The sequence below is a fragment of the Urtica dioica genome, chromosome 10 (genome assembly GCF_054948205.1).
Source record: "Urtica dioica subsp. dioica isolate 48M chromosome 10, U.dioica_male_clone48M_v1_H2, whole genome shotgun sequence".
NCBI classification, from domain to species: Eukaryota; Viridiplantae; Streptophyta; class Magnoliopsida; order Rosales; family Urticaceae; genus Urtica; species Urtica dioica.
The window spans coordinates 20,174,972-20,192,198 of record NC_142765.1 but is presented as its reverse complement, the minus strand read 5'-3'; the positions used below and the strand labels follow the sequence as shown (position 1 = coordinate 20,192,198).

General features: G+C 36.8%; 1 protein-coding gene across 1 annotated transcript; it reads left to right on the top strand.

The window, feature by feature from the left end:
* Positions 1 to 1,271: 1,271 nt before the first annotated feature.
* LOC149383845 (ABC transporter A family member 2-like) lies at positions 1,272 to 8,634 on the top strand. The gene is made up of 16 exons (XM_089628906.1): positions 1,272 to 1,643; positions 1,910 to 2,141; positions 3,279 to 3,448; positions 3,516 to 3,701; positions 3,975 to 4,070; positions 4,227 to 4,427; positions 4,519 to 4,678; positions 5,200 to 5,429; positions 5,555 to 5,672; positions 5,746 to 5,822; positions 6,781 to 6,870; positions 6,946 to 7,089; positions 7,291 to 7,599; positions 7,727 to 7,807; positions 8,023 to 8,199; positions 8,287 to 8,634. The coding sequence occupies exons 1-16, from the start codon at positions 1,272 to 1,274 to the stop codon at positions 8,527 to 8,529; spliced, it is 2,886 nt and encodes a 961-aa protein (XP_089485032.1). The 3' UTR covers positions 8,530 to 8,634.
* The last annotated feature ends 8,593 nt before the right edge of the window (positions 8,635 to 17,227 follow it).

Below are 17,227 nucleotides of genomic sequence, written 5' to 3'. Positions count from 1 at the left end.
TATTAACTGTCAAATAATATGCAAAATACTCGCAAACATAAACATGATAAATATGTTAATAATTGTTAATAGTTGTTAATATCGCAGGCAAACAAAAAATACTTATGAAACTTAAAAAAACGTGAAAGATAATCATAAGGGTTTGAAACAACAAATTTAAAAGAATATTCGACAAAAATAATGAGAGAGTAACTGGTTCTTGATAATTTAGAAAGAAATCAAGTAATTAATATTAAGGAAAAACTGTACACAGTAGAAATTTGAAACTAATTGATTAGCGAAATAGTCAAAGTTATTTTGTCAAATATTTTTTTACACCAAAATTAAAATTTTTGACAATTATTATAAGCAATTTATCACTTTTAAAAATATTAATCATAAGATTAATTTTGTTTTTGAAACTTAATTACTGCACATTTTGACTATTCTTATCATTTTAGACAAACTTTGGCTATTTTGCAAATCCTTAAATTTAAATCGGCTATTTAGCCAAATCGCCCTAATATCAATTGAATCAATCAATAATATTTGATGGAATTCAAAAAAAAAAAAAAAAAGGAAAGTTAGTCATATAGCCCATTTAAAACATCTACTTTAAAAATTTAGACAAATTATCTAAAAATTAAGAAATTAGCCCAAACTAAAGCAAGATGAATCCATCATAATATGAAGACGTAGACATAAGCTGAGCTCTTTCTATGATATTTGAATAGTTGAGCTATAATTTAATAGAGGGTAATCATTTGGCCAGTTTTTTCATAAATAAAATTGAAATATATGAGTAATAAAAACAAATAAGTCAATTACTGTATGGTAATAAACGGGGAAGACTATTTAACAACTATTAACGAAATCATAACTAAAACAGAATTATCACGTTTCATTACAGAAATGTCAATACCTTGTAAAACAAACAACAATAAGGAGTATACAATTGAAGCCTGACATGCCAACGCACTTATGTACATACACCTAGGACTACGAGTCAACGGTTATTTTTATAATGCTTGAACCAGACTCACGAATTCTCTTTTCCTCCAATAGAAATATATATATACAGACACACACATCGCGCACACACATGTTTGTCTCTATAGCCTCAATTTTTTATTAAAAACGAGAATGATATGAAATTTGCTGGCATGACGTTTTTCTAATACAAACTCATTGACATTGTCCTTATTAAATTGCCATCTCCCACTCTCAAAACTCAAAATGAAAAAAAAATAATAACTTTGATCATGGACTAGCCAATCAATTAAGAAGCCAAGATGAATGATCTGCAGAGCGGTTTCCCATTGTTTGTGCAACAATTCAAGGCACTCCTGAGGAAGAACTTCTTGCTTTCATGGCGGAGCAAGAGAGCCACTTTTCTTCAGCTCTTCGCGTCCTTCTTCTTCGTTCTGATCCTCTTCTCGATGCGAAAGTCCGAGGTGGCGCGATCTTCCTCATCCATGGCTTTTGTGGATTCCCCTGAGCCCCGGGAATCAGTCTCTCCCCCGGTCCCACGTTGCGAGGACAAGGCTTTCGTCAAGAAGCCGTGCTTTGACTTTGTCTGGAGCGGCCGCGGAAGCTCTAAGATTCGGACCATCGTCGAATCAATCATGAACAACAATCCCGGAAGACCCATTCCTTCTCAAAAGGTATAATAATAATACTAGACCTCATTAGAATACCGCCATTTGTTCTTTTGTTACAAAAGAATATTTAATTTTTATTCTTTCTATCATATTTAATTTTTATTCTTTCTATCATCCCCATTTTTCATCGAAAATTCAGAATTCTGGCCAAAAGTCGCCGTTGATATTTATTTCTGCAAAATCTACATTTTAGTGGTCTACGGAAATAGTCACATGGCCATGTAACTTAAAAATATTAATTTTGTGACAAGTTTTTTTTATTTATACAGGTCAAATCATTCAGAACAAAAGCTGAAGCAGAGAAATGGTTGTACAGAAATCCTATGCATTGTTCAGGAGCTTTGCATTTCGTGGAAAGAAACTCGAGTGTGATCAGCTATGGAATACAAGTCAACTCGACTTCCCCGGGAAAGAGAGGAAGATTCGAGGACCCGACCTTCAAGCTTTTAATCCCTCTTCAGATCGCGGCTGAGCGTGAAATCGCTCGGTCTCTCATTGGAGGTACCTCTCTCATTTTACTTCTTATTTAATGTTTGTAATGGTCTTATAAATAACGCGGCTTAACAGGGAGGCGAAACTGGTTAGGAGGCCTGAAAAATAAAAATTTATCATAAGTTTGATCAAAATTCATTTTTTTTTTATGACGTGTTATAAGTGAGCATCTCTTAACATTGGAATTGATCTTAATCTAGTCATAAGTTTTATATTTATTAAGGGCTAAGTGAGTAAAAGTCCATTTAAGGGTCATTTTTATAGAAGATAGACACAAATTTTATTAACAACGATCAATTTAAAATATTGCTCTTTAAAAAAAAAATATTAAATATCGTCTTCCCTGGTGAGGAAATATATTGTATGGTCAAGGACTTCGAGTTGATACCCAATTTATTAAAATGGGGTTTAGATAATAAGTTATGCATGTGTTTTTAGACTCAATGAGAAGAAAGAATAAACAATTAATTAATTTCTTAAAAAATGTGAGTACTAATTTTAGTGTTGTATCCAAATTTTTTGATTTATTAATTATTGCTTCTTATTAGTCGATCTATCTATGAATTTTTTTTTTTTAATTATTTGAAGCATCTACTTATGGTCTTAATTTCGTATCATTTAAAATAGCTTTAGGGGGGATTAAGCTAAATATCCAATTTAAACTATTGAACTTGCAAAATAGCCAAGCCTAAAATTAGTGAAATAGCCAAAATATGCAATAATCAGGTTTTAGAAAATAATATTTTGACCATTAATTTTTTTTAAAGTAATAAATTGATTATAATAATCGTCAAAAAATTTAATCTTTGTGTTAAAAAGAATTTAGCAACGTAATTTTAACTACTTTACTGAAAATCTGAAACTTTGACTATTTTGCTAATCAATTAGTTTCAAATGGCTATTTTGTATAATTTTTCCCTTTAAAATATTATGATTAGGATCCTCGGCCTTATTCTTTGTTCACTTCTCAAAGATAAAATAACCTAAAAGATTTTCTAATTGGAGAGACATAGAATGAGACGCGAACAATGTATTGAGAATCTAAATTCACCTTATTTCGAGTAATATAATCAAATTCAATTATTTTTCTAATACATGAATTGAACATTAATTTATCCATCCCAAATAAGTATTTTTGGTGATCAGATCCAAAATTTAGCTGGATAGTCTCGCTCAAGGAATTCGCACACCCGGCCATGAGAGTCCCGTCCGGGCTGGAGAGTCAAGCCCCTTCTGCGTTCCTCGCAGCAGCCTTGTTCGGCTTTGTTCTCCAAATGGGCTCGCTGATCGAAGAGAGAGAATTGAAACTTCGACAGGTATGTATTTTTATATTTACACATATATTAATTAACTCCTCGAACAATATATATCGCCATCTTGCAGGCAATGTCAATGATGGGGCTCTATGATTCTGCGTATTGGCTGTCGTGGATCGTCTGGGAGGGGATTCTAACGCTGATCTCGTCGCTCCTCATTGTACTCTTCGGCTTGATGTTTCAATTTGAATTCTTCTTGAAAACCCGCTTTTCGGATCTGTTTCTTCTGTTTTCTCTTTTCCAACTCAATATGGTAATAATGTTTATTTATACTTTTATCTGAGGAAGAGCTAGGCATATGGTCCATTAAGACCTTTTATGTTAAACTTATAGTTTAATTTAATTAATAAAATTTTCCAAACTAAGACAAAGCGCGTACACATAGAGTTGTGCATGAGTTGAACTATATTTTTAATATATAAATAATTAAGCTATAGTTTTAATTAAGAGTAACCACTAGGCTATTTCAAATGGATTCTTCTTTATTCAATTCGTTTTCATATCATTCGATTTGGTGACTTTCCAGCTCGGCCTCGCGTTCTTCTTGTCGACATTTTTCAGCAAGTCAACCTCCTCCACGATTGTCGGTTTCTCGGTGTTCATTGTTGGAGTACTGACACAGGTACAAAAATCCAAAAAAAGCATTACTTGTTTCCCAAGAAAATCCATTATAAAAGAAAAACCTATACATTTATGCAGTAATCTAGGAAAAAAAAAGTAGTAACTTATTTCCCAAGAAACCTAAAATAAAAAAAAATAGTAATCTTTCTTCATGCAGGTCGCTACAACCATGGGGTTTATCTACATTTACAGCATTCCTAAATTATTCCGGATAGTTTGGTCATTTTTCTCTCCGAATCTCCTCTCCAAGGCGTTCTCGTTGCTCATGGAAGAGTCTTCGACCAACCAAGAACAATTTCTCGTAAATAGACCGCCTCGGTGTCCACCAAATAACCCAGGGTGTGAGATCATCACTGTTGTAAGTAAAATAATACAACATCAAACTCTATTATTAAATGCCGTGTATCTTCTTATGCTAGTTTCTTAGCCAAGAGATTTTTCTCTCGCAGACCGAAATCTTCTTATGGCTCGCGTCCACTTTTTTTCTCTGGATTGTGTTGGCGATTTATTTCGACAACGTAATTCCAGACTCGTCGGGTGTGAGAAAATCGGCTTTTTACTTTCTGAAACCTGGGTATTGGACTGGAGATAATGGAGTCAGACCGAGAGGTATTGCCTGAAATAAATTGAGCATAGACCCTTTTTTGTTCTGCTAATTAGACATATTTATGGCTTGTTAGTGCAAATGGTCCTTGGATCGAGTGATATTTTAGTTTATAAACTATTTTTTTTAAGCAAAACAGTCCTCAAGTTATTAGTTTTGTAGCATTTTAGTCAGTAAGCTATTTTATAAAAACGAAACAAATTAAATTCCTTTCTATCAGTAAAAAACTAAATAAAAGTAAAAAAAATGAATTTTTTTAGTAATATTTTGTTATAATGATAGATTTTAAAATGGTAAACAATCAATTAATGTTTGTACATATGTTTTAAGTTGGTATGTATTGAATTTCATTTAAAAAAAATAATATATTTGTATTTATGAAAGTGACTAAAATGCTATACAAAATTAATAGTTTGATGACATCTTGATTAAAAAATTAGCTTTATGGTCCAAGGTAACACTCACATAATACTAGTTCAAAGATCATTTGACTGACAAATTATTTAATTTTATTTGATATTATTAGAGGATGTGGTATGTGGTTGCATGCGGTCGTCCTCGTCGCAAGACCATGATCTTCCGGAAGACGAAGATGTTTTAGAAGAAGAGAGCCTCTTGAAGCAACAAGCAAAACAACACATTGACGATCCAAGCATCGCGGTTCAGATATTCGGTCTTGAAAAGGAATACCCGGCTGCGAAGAATATCATAAGTTGCTTCAAGTGCAAGAACAACCCGCCTTACCATGCTCTTAAGGTTATTAAAAATAAAAATGACTAAAAAAATCTAAGCCTTTATATAGGACCAGGGAGATTTTATGTTCTTCTTTTTTGATCAAGTGTTTTCTTTTCTTTTGCTGAATCTTGGTTAATAAAATGCAGGGCTTGTGGGTCAACATTCGAAAGGACCAAGTGTTTTGCTTACTTGGCCACAACGGAGCCGGAAAATCCACAGCAATGAACTGTTTAACCGGAATTACTGCAGTGACCCGCGGAGACGGTACAATATGTTGTTGTTATTATTATTATTATCATTATTATTATTAATTCATGTAAGCATGTTCATTATACAGCATTGATTTACGGACACTCAATACGAAGCTCCCATGGTGCGTCGAAAATCAGAAGTCTGATTGGAGTTTGTCCCCAGGTTATTAATATATTCCTCTGATTCTGAAATGAAAATACTTAAATATGGCAATGGCTTTTTAAAGATTAGCATTTTTTCAGGATATTTTAGGGGCAATTAAGCCGATAGCTTAATAGTCCATCATCTTTTTAAAAAGTAACTCAAGTTTCATTTTATGAAGAAAAAAAATAGTCCACCAGTCCTCAGTAAATTAAATTAATTAAAGAGTTAATTTAAATAACTTTTTGAAGCTGAGAGAGGTGCTTTTGTCCAAAATGAAAAGATGAGCGTAGTTTTAATATAATGACATTATTGAGCTTTTCTCCAAGAACATTCATATGTTAGTGAGTCTACTTAATGTAATTTCTCTTTTAGGAAGAAAAAACATATTCATCTCATATACCCGAAGCTTTGCATCTAAAGCATAGATCCCACGACCAAGATTTTCTAGGTAAAGTTTGGGATAGGAGATTTAAGATATTTATTTAAGAGATGAGAAGGAGAGAAATAAGAACTAGGTGAGTCAAAATAATAAATCACTAAAATTTAAAAATAAAGCATTTTAAAAAAGATTAAAAATAAACTTAATATATTTTTCTTATCAAGGATCCATCATCATTAATAAATTTAATATCTTTTGTAAGGTAGTGAGGTATCCATCTAATTGTAAATTAGGTTTAAGGTGGAACCTCGTGATAATTGACTTGAGATCATAGTAATAAAATCATGTCCAAGATGAGTACAATCACCAAAGTGACACCATCTTGATAGCATGTGTAAGGATCCCACATGCCAAAAAAAAAGGGACTTAACAACCTTTGCAAGGTCATAAGTTATATTTCTTATTGCTAATTAGTTTTGATATGAAACCTCATTTCCTTAACATTTTTTTAAATTGATGCATTTTAAAAGGCTATGCAAAAATTATGTATTCTAGAAAAATTGACTTCAATATTTGTTATCATCATCTTAAACTCAGTTTGACACTCTTTGGGATTCACTATCTGGGCAAGAGCATCTCGATCTCTTCGCTAGCATTAAAGGACTACCAAGAGCTTCGATACACTATGTAGGTAAATTCGTCAAAAGGGATTGTCATCCAATAATGCTTTTGATCATTAACTTTTACTAAAAACAAATTTAGGCCACGAAAATGTTGTTAGAGAAGGTGAGACTCACCGAGGCAGCGAGAGTGAGGGCCGGGAGTTACAGTGGAGGAATGAAACGCCGCCTCAGTGTCGCGATAGCCTTCATCGGTGATCCAAAACTTATTGTCTTAGACGAACCTGTACGTCCACTAAGGAACCTCGTAACAATCCCCCATTTGAATTTATTATTCTATAAATTGTAAAGATTTGCATTTTGTGATATTGGGCAAGTATCTCACTACTCATTACGCTTGAAAAACCGAAAAAACCTTACCGCACAAGGCCTAATTTCTACTTATAGAATTAATTGCGCTTTTTTTGTGGTGTAATATATATGAAAGACGACGGGTATGGATCCGATAACGAGAAGACATGTGTGGGACATAATCGAGGAAGCCAAGACTGGGCGAGCCATAGTTTTGACAACGCACTCCATGGAAGAAGCTGACATTTTGAGCGATCGGATTGGGATTATGGCAAAGGGAAGGCTCCGTTGCATTGGAACGCCGATCAGACTGAAGACACAATTTGGAGCGGGTTTTATAGCGAGCGTGAGCTTCGTTTGTGGCTCCGACAGGAAAACTCCGAACGATCACAATTTTGTGGATCTCGATTGCAATCAAGAGGCTGTCAAACACTTCTTTAAAAATGTAAGTACTTAATTTAAGTACTTCACTTCCTTTGGATTTAATCTTTCTTAATTAAGTACTTCACTTTCTTTGGATTTAATCTTTCTTTATTTTTTCCTTTTGAACACATGCTATAATGCTTTAACAGGGCTTAGATGTTGTGCCAAAAGAAGAGAACAAGTCCTTCTTGACTTTTGCCATTCCTCCTGATAGAGAAGTCCTTTTGCCGGTAAGAAAACAATTCTTTTTAGTAAGTTTTTTCTAATGTTTAGAAGTCTGTCTCATGCATCCTTGGAGTTTACGCAAATCCTTTACTATTTAATTTTTTTTTTCCAAATTTACACACATGTCTCGAAATTTGTTACCTTGTCTATGATTATTTTGGAAAACTGAAATATTCTGCGTATGATTTTTCACTTGCTTTAATGCTAAAATATTTACCAGAATTTTTTCGAGGAGCTTCAAGATAGAGAAGGAGAATTCGGGATAACAGACATTCAGATTGGCCTGACAACACTAGAAGAAGTCTTCTTGAACATCTCAAGACAAGCGGAGCTTGAGACCGCCATCGCAGAAGGAAGATCCGTGACTCTCACATTAATGTCGGGGCTCTCCATTGAGGTACCACGCTAATAATGCAATAACTTTCCCGCCAAGTCTTTATATCTTTATATTACTGTTGATGGAAAAAATTGTTGCACTTCACAGATACCCTTGGGAGCTAAATTTGTGGGGATTCAGGGATCGGAATCAGAGGAAACCCCTCGAGGTATGATGGTCGAAGTGTACTGGGATCAAGATGACTCTGGTTCCCTCTGCATTTCCGGTCACTCTCATGAAATTCCAATTCCTCTTGGCGTTGCTCCGATGCTATCTTTGGATTCAAACTCAAAAGCCAGAGGAGTCTTGATTGATCCTAATCAAACTGTGACTAGTGGTTCACGGAACTAAATATATAATTTTATACCCTTTCCTTTTTTACGTTTTCTTTCAGATGATTTATAGTTGTTCAATATCAACGTGAGATCTATGTTCGCTTTGCCGCTGCAAATTTCACTATAATTAAAGCTAATCCGGAAAGGTTTTTACAATCGTTATCTCTTTCTCTCTATGTACTGAATTTTCTCTCTTTTGTTTTTCCACACATGTAAGAGCGACGGATACAACATATATATAGGAACAACTAGAGCAACAGACAGGCTTGAAATACCCAGAATACCCTTTACCTAATTCATGACCAAAACGACATACACACGGTGTGATCTCTTATTGACATGGTATGCTCGGCGATCGACCTCAGTCTTCAGCATTTTAACTCGTCAGCTCGGCACCGGTCTTCAACTCGGCGACCAGTTAGGCTTCACACTTCAACAATCTCTTACTTGGAAACTAAACTCATCACATGTTTTCATTTGCAGCGGCGACTCCGATCATCATTCAAGGAGTCCAACTGAGGTCGAGCACAAACACAGTTTGTCATACGGCACTGACTTTGTCAATTCAGCTGGATTCTGACTTCCTGCGATCTTCTCAAACACTAACACTCTTTCTTTCAATGCCGATCTGATGAAGTGATATCGCAGTTGTATAAATTTTGTCTGAGCATGATACAGTGGGTTCTTTGCTAACTGAATGGCACTCGAGCTATCACTATATATCGCACTCCCGTCGTGGTCTTGATCCAGCCTCGCAGAAACGTCTACAACCATATCATCTCCTTTGTGGCCTTGGCGATGGCCACGTACTCCGCCTTGCAGCTCGACAAGGCAACAATCTTCTGCAGCCTGGACACCCAGTAGACAGCAGTTCCACCCACTACTACAAAAAAAGGCATTTAAAAGCGACAAAAGTCGCTTATGAAGGCCAAAAAGTCGCTTCTAAATGACCTTTAGAAGTCGCTTCTAAATAACCCTTTAGAAGTCGCTTCTATAGGTCAGTTGCTTCTAAAGTCTCTTCTAAAAATTAGAAGCGCCATGTCGCCTCTAGGGTCACTTCTAAGTCCAAAGTTTGGCGCCGAAAATGGCTCCTATGAAAAGGCGAGAAGCGTTTACAAGTGACATTAGAAGCCGATTGTCGCTTCTAATATTATTATTATTTTTTAATATTATATTTTTCCGGATTCTAATTAAAATTTGCAGATTTCATTTAATTTAATTTTAAAAAACATGAAATCAAAAGTTTCATTTATATCAAAATACATAGTAATAAAGCTAATAAAAAGTTTAAACGAAATAAAAATAGTCTGAACATAAGAAAATGTCTAAATAACAAATACATGCGCCCAACGTCGTCTGCCTGATGCACGTCTTCCACTAAGTTCATATCCGGGATCATCAGGGTCGGGGCCACGACTTCCTCTACTTTCTCGAGCCGATGATGATGAAGGATCCTTAGGTGATCATCGTCATGCCTCTGGGGTGCGCTCGGATGTACGTGGGGAGCTTGATGATGGCGACCCGTAACGGCTCACAATCTGGCTCAACCTCGACGCAACCTCTGAGTAAAACGCTCCTCTAGATAAGGCATCGCACGCACCAACTAGGTCTCTCACTGCTCTCTGTAGCGTAGACATCTCTTCATCTCGCGCGGGGTCTTCCTGGACTTGAGCTGATGAAGGTCCAGCATCGATATCGTGAGCTTGGGCTTCTAGCAGATCCGAATGAGGGATCAATGGACATATCCTGTAGCCCAGTCACGTCGCTTGCCGAACAATAGCCATCGCAGCCTCTTCCATAGCGTCTTGGCTCGGGGATTCCCCTCGTACCTGAGCTTGTCGTCTGTTGTCGGTGGTTTTCAGAAATTATTAAATTCCTCGTGACTTACGAAGAATTCCGCATCGAATCCCAAATTTGGAGGCCCAAAGGGCCGGACCACGAAAAAGCCCATTAATGCCCACTCGACATGTAGGTTGCGCGCCCCGCGCCATAGAGCAGAAGACACATGCGCGGCCTGCTCCCGTGCCCTGCGCTCGACATACCCGTCCACGGCATGCTCCTCCCGCTCCCCGCGCTCGACATGCGCAGGAAGCGCACTCCTAAAAGCCCATCGCGTGCGCCTCAAAAAGGAGGCGTGCACGCACGCCTAAAAATTCGGTGCGTGGCGCGAAGACCAGAAAGCGCGCCGCGCATGCGGCCTGCTCCCGCGCTCGCCAAATTCCAACGCGCGCTCTAGAAGTGCGTCCAGAGGCCCTCCTAGGCCTCCACATCCACTATAAATACCTCATCTCAATGAGGGAGAGATAGACATTCATTCCTCCTCAAGATTACTCGCTCTTAGAGTTCTGAAACGCTGCCAGAAACTTTCTGCACACAGTTTCTCTAATAGAGCGCTTAATCTTACGTGCACAAGCTGCGTCCGAGATTCTCTACTGAGAATATTCCTCATCTCCCGTGCATGGCTGCGCCCGAGATTCTCTACTGAGAATCTCCTTAATCTCCAACGCACAGGGATGCGCCCGGAATTCTCCACTGATAATCTCCCTCGTCTCCAAAAGAGAAAACACACATTCTCTTTCGTGTCACTTAACTCTAGAGTCCCGAGACGTCGCCGAGGACTCCTCCGCGCTCTGTCTCCTCTGTCGAGCACACCCTCCTGGCTCCGCGCCTCAAACAGCGTATACACACGCATTGAACTACGTCATGACTTGATCCCGCAACTCGGGTACGTAGACAGCTCACAAGAAGTACAGTCACCCCCCATTCACCCCATTCTCTCCTCAGAGAACGCCTTTGGACTAGGGGAACGACACTCGGGACTTTCGAGTTCCCACAGTTGGCTCGGGTGCAGACACTTGGTCCGGCCTTGGGTTAAACCGCCCGAAACTTTCCACGTTTCCGATTTTCGTCGACAACATCATCATATATCAGCTAGCTGATCTACGATCCGGGCCTGCATACAATAGTTACAAAATTAATTACATTAATTGAAAACATGAAGCCTTACTGAAAATTAAATTAAACTTACATAATATTGTCCAGCAGCATGCGTAGTTCATTCCTCGTTAGTGGTTTGATAGAGTCTCACCCACGCAACGAGCAGATTGAGTATCAAACCATTAGCCTGCCTTTGTGAATGTAGATAACGAATTAGTATACTTGTTAAATAAGTTGAATAAGTTATATTTTAATTAAAATTTACGTTCATCCATCGATAGTGAGCAAATGATACCGTTCTTTGCCGACTTTGTGTGGTCTTTTTTTCTTGGTTGGCTTTGTTTTGTTTAGACTTTTTCTGCAAAATAATATTACTACAAGTTAGAAAACTAATCAAATGGAGGTTTACGCTTGCATATCTCGGATCCTCTATGCTCAATAACATGTCTTTGATAATAAAAAAATTCTTTACAAGTTCCTAAGCAAGGTCCTAAGAACTTGAAAAGCCTTTTTATCAAAGACGTGTCAGATTGAGCTAGAGGATCCGAGAAATGCAAGCGCAAACCTCCACTTGATCAGTTTTCTAACTTGTAACAATATTATTTGTAGAAAATATACAATAATTGTTATCTTGAAGTCCTTGGCCGTCCACTCATCGACAGTCAACGCCTTCGGCTTGTTAGCCAACGCCATATCGCGTTAGCCGACACACAAATTCCTTAATCGAGAACTGTATTTGTCTTTCCGTCACAGAACTGTACTCCTAGTCACACTATTAATAACACTTCATTAAAAATAAATATATAAATTAAAACATTACTCAATCGTCATCATCGCATATAAAATCATTCTCTTCTATCTCAATATCGTCATCAACATTATCTCCAACAAAATGAGACACAGTTTCCTCGTGTTCGTCGTCGTCTATAAAATCAGCTGGTTCGTCTTCACTATTGTCACTCACAAGAATTGCTTCACAATTTTCGTGACAATGGGATAGAATATCAAAATCAGTTTGATGTACTGTCAAAATGTACCACTTTGTCATCTCTCTCGAATTTTCATCCAACTAGGTCGGATTCATCTTTTCATAGGGCACGCACTTCTCTGACTGAAAAACAAAGAGCTCGTGGGCTTGAACGACTTCATTCGAGGCATCTTCAAAATACCTTGCAATAAACTTCAAAGCTTCTTTCACAAAATAAGCCTCAGCGATAGAGCCTTCTGGTTTAGCTCTATTTCTCACGAAACACTTTAATGTTCCCAGGTATCTCTCGAATTGGTACATACATCTCATCTGCACCAGACCACCTTCAAGAGCTTCCTCGGGTAAATACTGTCGGTGGATCGAGCGCGCATCGGACACGAACGATCGCTCCGACGCGCCTCTTTTGAGATGATTCCACCATATAACCATATTAATGCGGAAAAATAATTAATTACGCTGATCATAAGCTAATTAAATTATGGTTATAATTAACAAGATCTAGTTATGTTTAATTAATTTAATTCACGAGAGCATATAAGTCAAGCAACCGATATAGAGCGAAAAACGAATACTTACAGTTTTTGGCTCACGTACTGAAAGCTTTCACAATCCGTCTTCGTCTTGAGTCGTCTTGATGAAGGACTCGAGGATGACACCTTAGCCTTCCGAAACGTAATCTCCGAGGCGAATAAGAAAGATGAGTGGGCACAGTCTTTATCTCACTCGATCACGAAACTAGGTGTTTCGAGATCTCGCTCTTATTTTACTAAGAATGGAAACGAATTTCCGAGGGGAAGAGAGGCAGAAGTGCTCGGCCAAGGTAGGCTAGGGAGCACGAAATTATTAGGTCAAATCCTTAATTTTTGCCTTCTCATGAACCCCTATTTATAGTAGTAAAAAGGAGATATTCATGGAATCTTCCAGAATATTTTATTTCCTTTTATTGTGTTCACACTAGAGGATTTAATCTAGGCCCTTGGATCTCAACAAGTGAATCCTACTTTTTCTCTCATCCATCAGATCAATATCTATGAGATATTTAAATAGAGAATAATTTATTTAGTGAGATAATAAAGGAGAATATATTATTCTCCTAAATTTTCTCCTAAATATTCTCATAAATACTCTCCTTTAAATAAGGAGAAAATATAGGAAAATATCTTATATTATTCTCTCTCCTTTATTTAAACAACTAAAGAGAAAATATTGGTAAATACCAATATTATAAAAATCGGTTTTTAGGCACACGGCCAAGGGGATTTGCGCAAACCCTAGTGCCAAAACCCTAAATCCGACTTTCATATTTTGTGCAAGGCCCAATTGCTTAAAACCCAATTAATTATTTATTTACTTGGTCCAACAATAAACAAATAATTAATAATTGTTTATTTACTTGATCAAACAATAAATAAACAATTCTACCATAAATATTTATTTAATTCTGCGAATACCCGTTTTCCAGAATTAATGCTGTCAATCACAATTACAGCAAGTGAGATTAATAATGATAAACATTATTATAAGAAAGTTCTTATCCGCCTTTATCAGAGCCGAATCGGGGACTATGGACCTAGTAATAGGAGCTTAACAAATCCGATGAAAAAGACGAAATAGTCATTTCTCTTTTGTCCATCGATTCGTCTAATCTTGGTCAAATACTCCACCTTGTAAGCCAAGACTGAACTCTCCTTTACACTAGAATTATATTTACTCATCATGACGAGTGTCCACTGATATAGTCAGTTCGTGATCAAGATCCTCCAGGTTCAACCCGTGTCAAGAGAAGTCAATTTATCCGTTATACTTCTCTTGATACATATCAGCCCTAAGCATTGTTGCTTCCCCAGCGAAAGATTCTTTCGAACGTTACTTACTTCGAAAGTGCTAGCAATCTATCGGTTCTGGAATCAACCCTTAGGTGAGTGAACATTAACCTTCTTTCAGGAAGGCTGGATTCCGTATCTGTAAATCACTTCCCACTCGAATCATGCTCTGAGAAAACTCCCAAGACATAAGCTGTGATTAGCATGAATAGCCTTTTAGCGAATGAGTCAAAGAGCCCAGTAACATAACCCAGTGTCCATGATCACTTCAGGATTTAGATCAAGTCTCACTGTGACCATCATAGTGGTCTCGGTTAGTGTGTCGTAACGGTCCTTAAACGACACATCTACACCAAGACCTGTCCAGGTCGTACACTTACCACAAGTGTAGAATGCTCCCACATAGTGATCAGCCTTCACCCATGTGTTCCACATATATGACTTTAGATATAGCTTTCCAGGCGTATATCAGTCATCGACCATGTTTTAGCACACCGCCCGAACTCAGGTGCCCAGCACGTGACTCAGTTAGATACGGAGGCTATGGAAGATAGTTGTTATTGATTCTAATTGTTTAGAACTCAACCCACTAATCATATAATGCTAATAAAGTAATCTTATTATCGAATTTAGTAATCATTTATTCATTATCTTCAAGTGGGCAATATTCCCAACAAATACATCATCACATGAACCATAATAGTGAAAAATGCAAGCGGAAATATGATTTCCATCTGACACAAGATCTCAACTATCGCATCTTGTGCTTTCTCGAGATCTTCCACTCGTAAGAAACTGGAACACATGAGCTTAAAAAAGTTACCCAGCTCTGCGATGGTCTCCTGAATTTGCTTCGGGACATAAGGACTTATACCAACAGCCAACAACTTTTGCAAGATCACGTGAAGGTCATTGGTCTTCAACCCCGTCACCTTCCCATCAGAAGTAACATTTTTCTTCAAATTTCCAGCAAGTCCATTGGAAAACTTCACGGACTTGAGAAACTCAGCAAACTCCTTCATCTGCATCGGTGTAAGAACGTATGAAGCTTGCGGTTTAAACCACATATTCCCACGCTTCTCTAGCTGTAAAGTAGGGTAATTGTGTTGTTGCATCTACGACAAGGACACTTGACTTTGCCATCAATATTCAGTTGGAAACGGTCACGCTGAGAAACTCATTCACTCCAAACTGATACTGAAGACTCATTCGTCATTCTCGGTAATCCAATCTCTACTTGGATTTGACATAACGTTGAATGTTGAGAAATCAAATTATATTATAAATAATTTGGAAGATATATGAGAACGAGACTGAGAGTTGACATTATTTTTGAAGTTTGATGTGAGAAAATATCGATGAACGGGAAAATTAGATATATTAGACTACTTGATTAGAAAATCTACCAAAATTTCGGCAGAGTTTCCATAGGTCTAGGGGTTATTTATGGAGCTATCTAGGCCCTTTAATGAGATCCAAGGCCCAAATTGTTCAAAATTACATAATTTCCATGTCAGAAAACGAGGTCACCGTGGCGCGCTGACATCCACCGCGCCGCTCCGAGCAGTCACCACGTCGCGGTGAGCAACGTGTCTCAGCGCGCTCTGTTTCAGGAGTTTCACCACGGCGCGTTGGGATGACAGCGCCGCAGTGAATGTTTACTTTCTGTATTCCATTGTTGACTTCATCTAAAATGTATCGTTTTGCTTTGTTTTGACTCCCGAGAGCTCCAAAATAGCTCCAATGTCGTCCTGGCACACGATTTTCATCCAAAACCTGAAATACACATAAAAACCTCGAAATCAACGTCAAATACACCTAAGAACAAGCTTGCTTCAAGCCGACAGAAGGTGGATTCGTACGTATAAAACGCACTCATCAACACTAGTTTTGTTCTCTTTAGGCGGTGCGATAGTTGATTTATTTCTTGATTATTTAAGATATTTTCAACCATATTTTGTGTTTCAATCTCTCATAATTGCACTCGTAATAATATTTTCGTGATTTAATTATTTTTATGCAGTGAAGAGTGAATGGCCAGAATCATAGCGGAATAGAGAAGTTTTGGAACTCTGCATACAAGGCCCGTACGCTGCAAGCAGACCCAAAGAGAGAACAAATCATTTGGGCTTTGACTAGTTGATAATCCACGTTCCAAAGTAATAGCATTAGGTCAAGGGAGTTTTCCAAAACTAGGAGTAAAAAAAATACAAATGACTTTTTTGAACTTTTTTTTTAAAAGGTCACAAATAGGACCTTTGACACTTTTTCCATTTATGTAATTACCATTACACCCTTATTTATTTACTTTTTGCAAATGTCAATATCTCATAGACCCCACTATCACCTACCTCATTCTCTCTCTATATTCTTTGTCCTTCTACATTATATTCTGAACAATCAAAACACATCATCACAAAAGAGAGAAACTTTTTTCAAAAAAAAAAAAACATTGGCAAATAATACACAGGCAGCCGTCTACAAATTGAATGAATTCTCATATCTTAATGCAAATGTAAATCTTTCAAACTCAAACTACCTACAAGCTAAAATTAATAAAGTACACACATAAATAATTAATAAAATACACACATTTTTTATTTTTATGAAATTAGTTTTCCATGAAAATAATAAAGTACATACAAATAATCAATAAAATAGACACATTTTTTTTATGAATTAGTGTTCCATGAAAATAATAAAGTACAAACATAAGTAATTAATAGACACTTTTTTATTTTTATGAAATTAGTTTGATTTAATTTCTATGAAAATAATAAAGTACAGAAATAAATAATTGATAAAATAGACACATTTTTTTATATTTTTATGAAATTAGTTTGATTTAATTTCCATGAAAATAATAAAGTACACACATAAATAATTAATAAAACAGACACATTTTTTTTTTATGAAATTAGTTCGATTTAATTTCCATGAAAATAATAAAGTGCATAAATAAATAA

Bases quoted from the DNA above. Each gene is read 5' to 3' on its own strand.
- LOC149383845 (XM_089628906.1), top strand. From the start codon at position 1,272: ATGAATGATCTGCAGAGCGGTTTCCCATTGTTTGTGCAACAATTCAAG. The intron at 4,428-4,518 runs GTAAGTAAAATA...TTTCTCTCGCAG, and splicing joins GGTGTGAGATCATCACTGTT to ACCGAAATCTTCTTATGGCT. The intron at 4,679-5,199 runs GTATTGCCTGAA...TGATATTATTAG, and splicing joins TAATGGAGTCAGACCGAGAG to AGGATGTGGTATGTGGTTGC.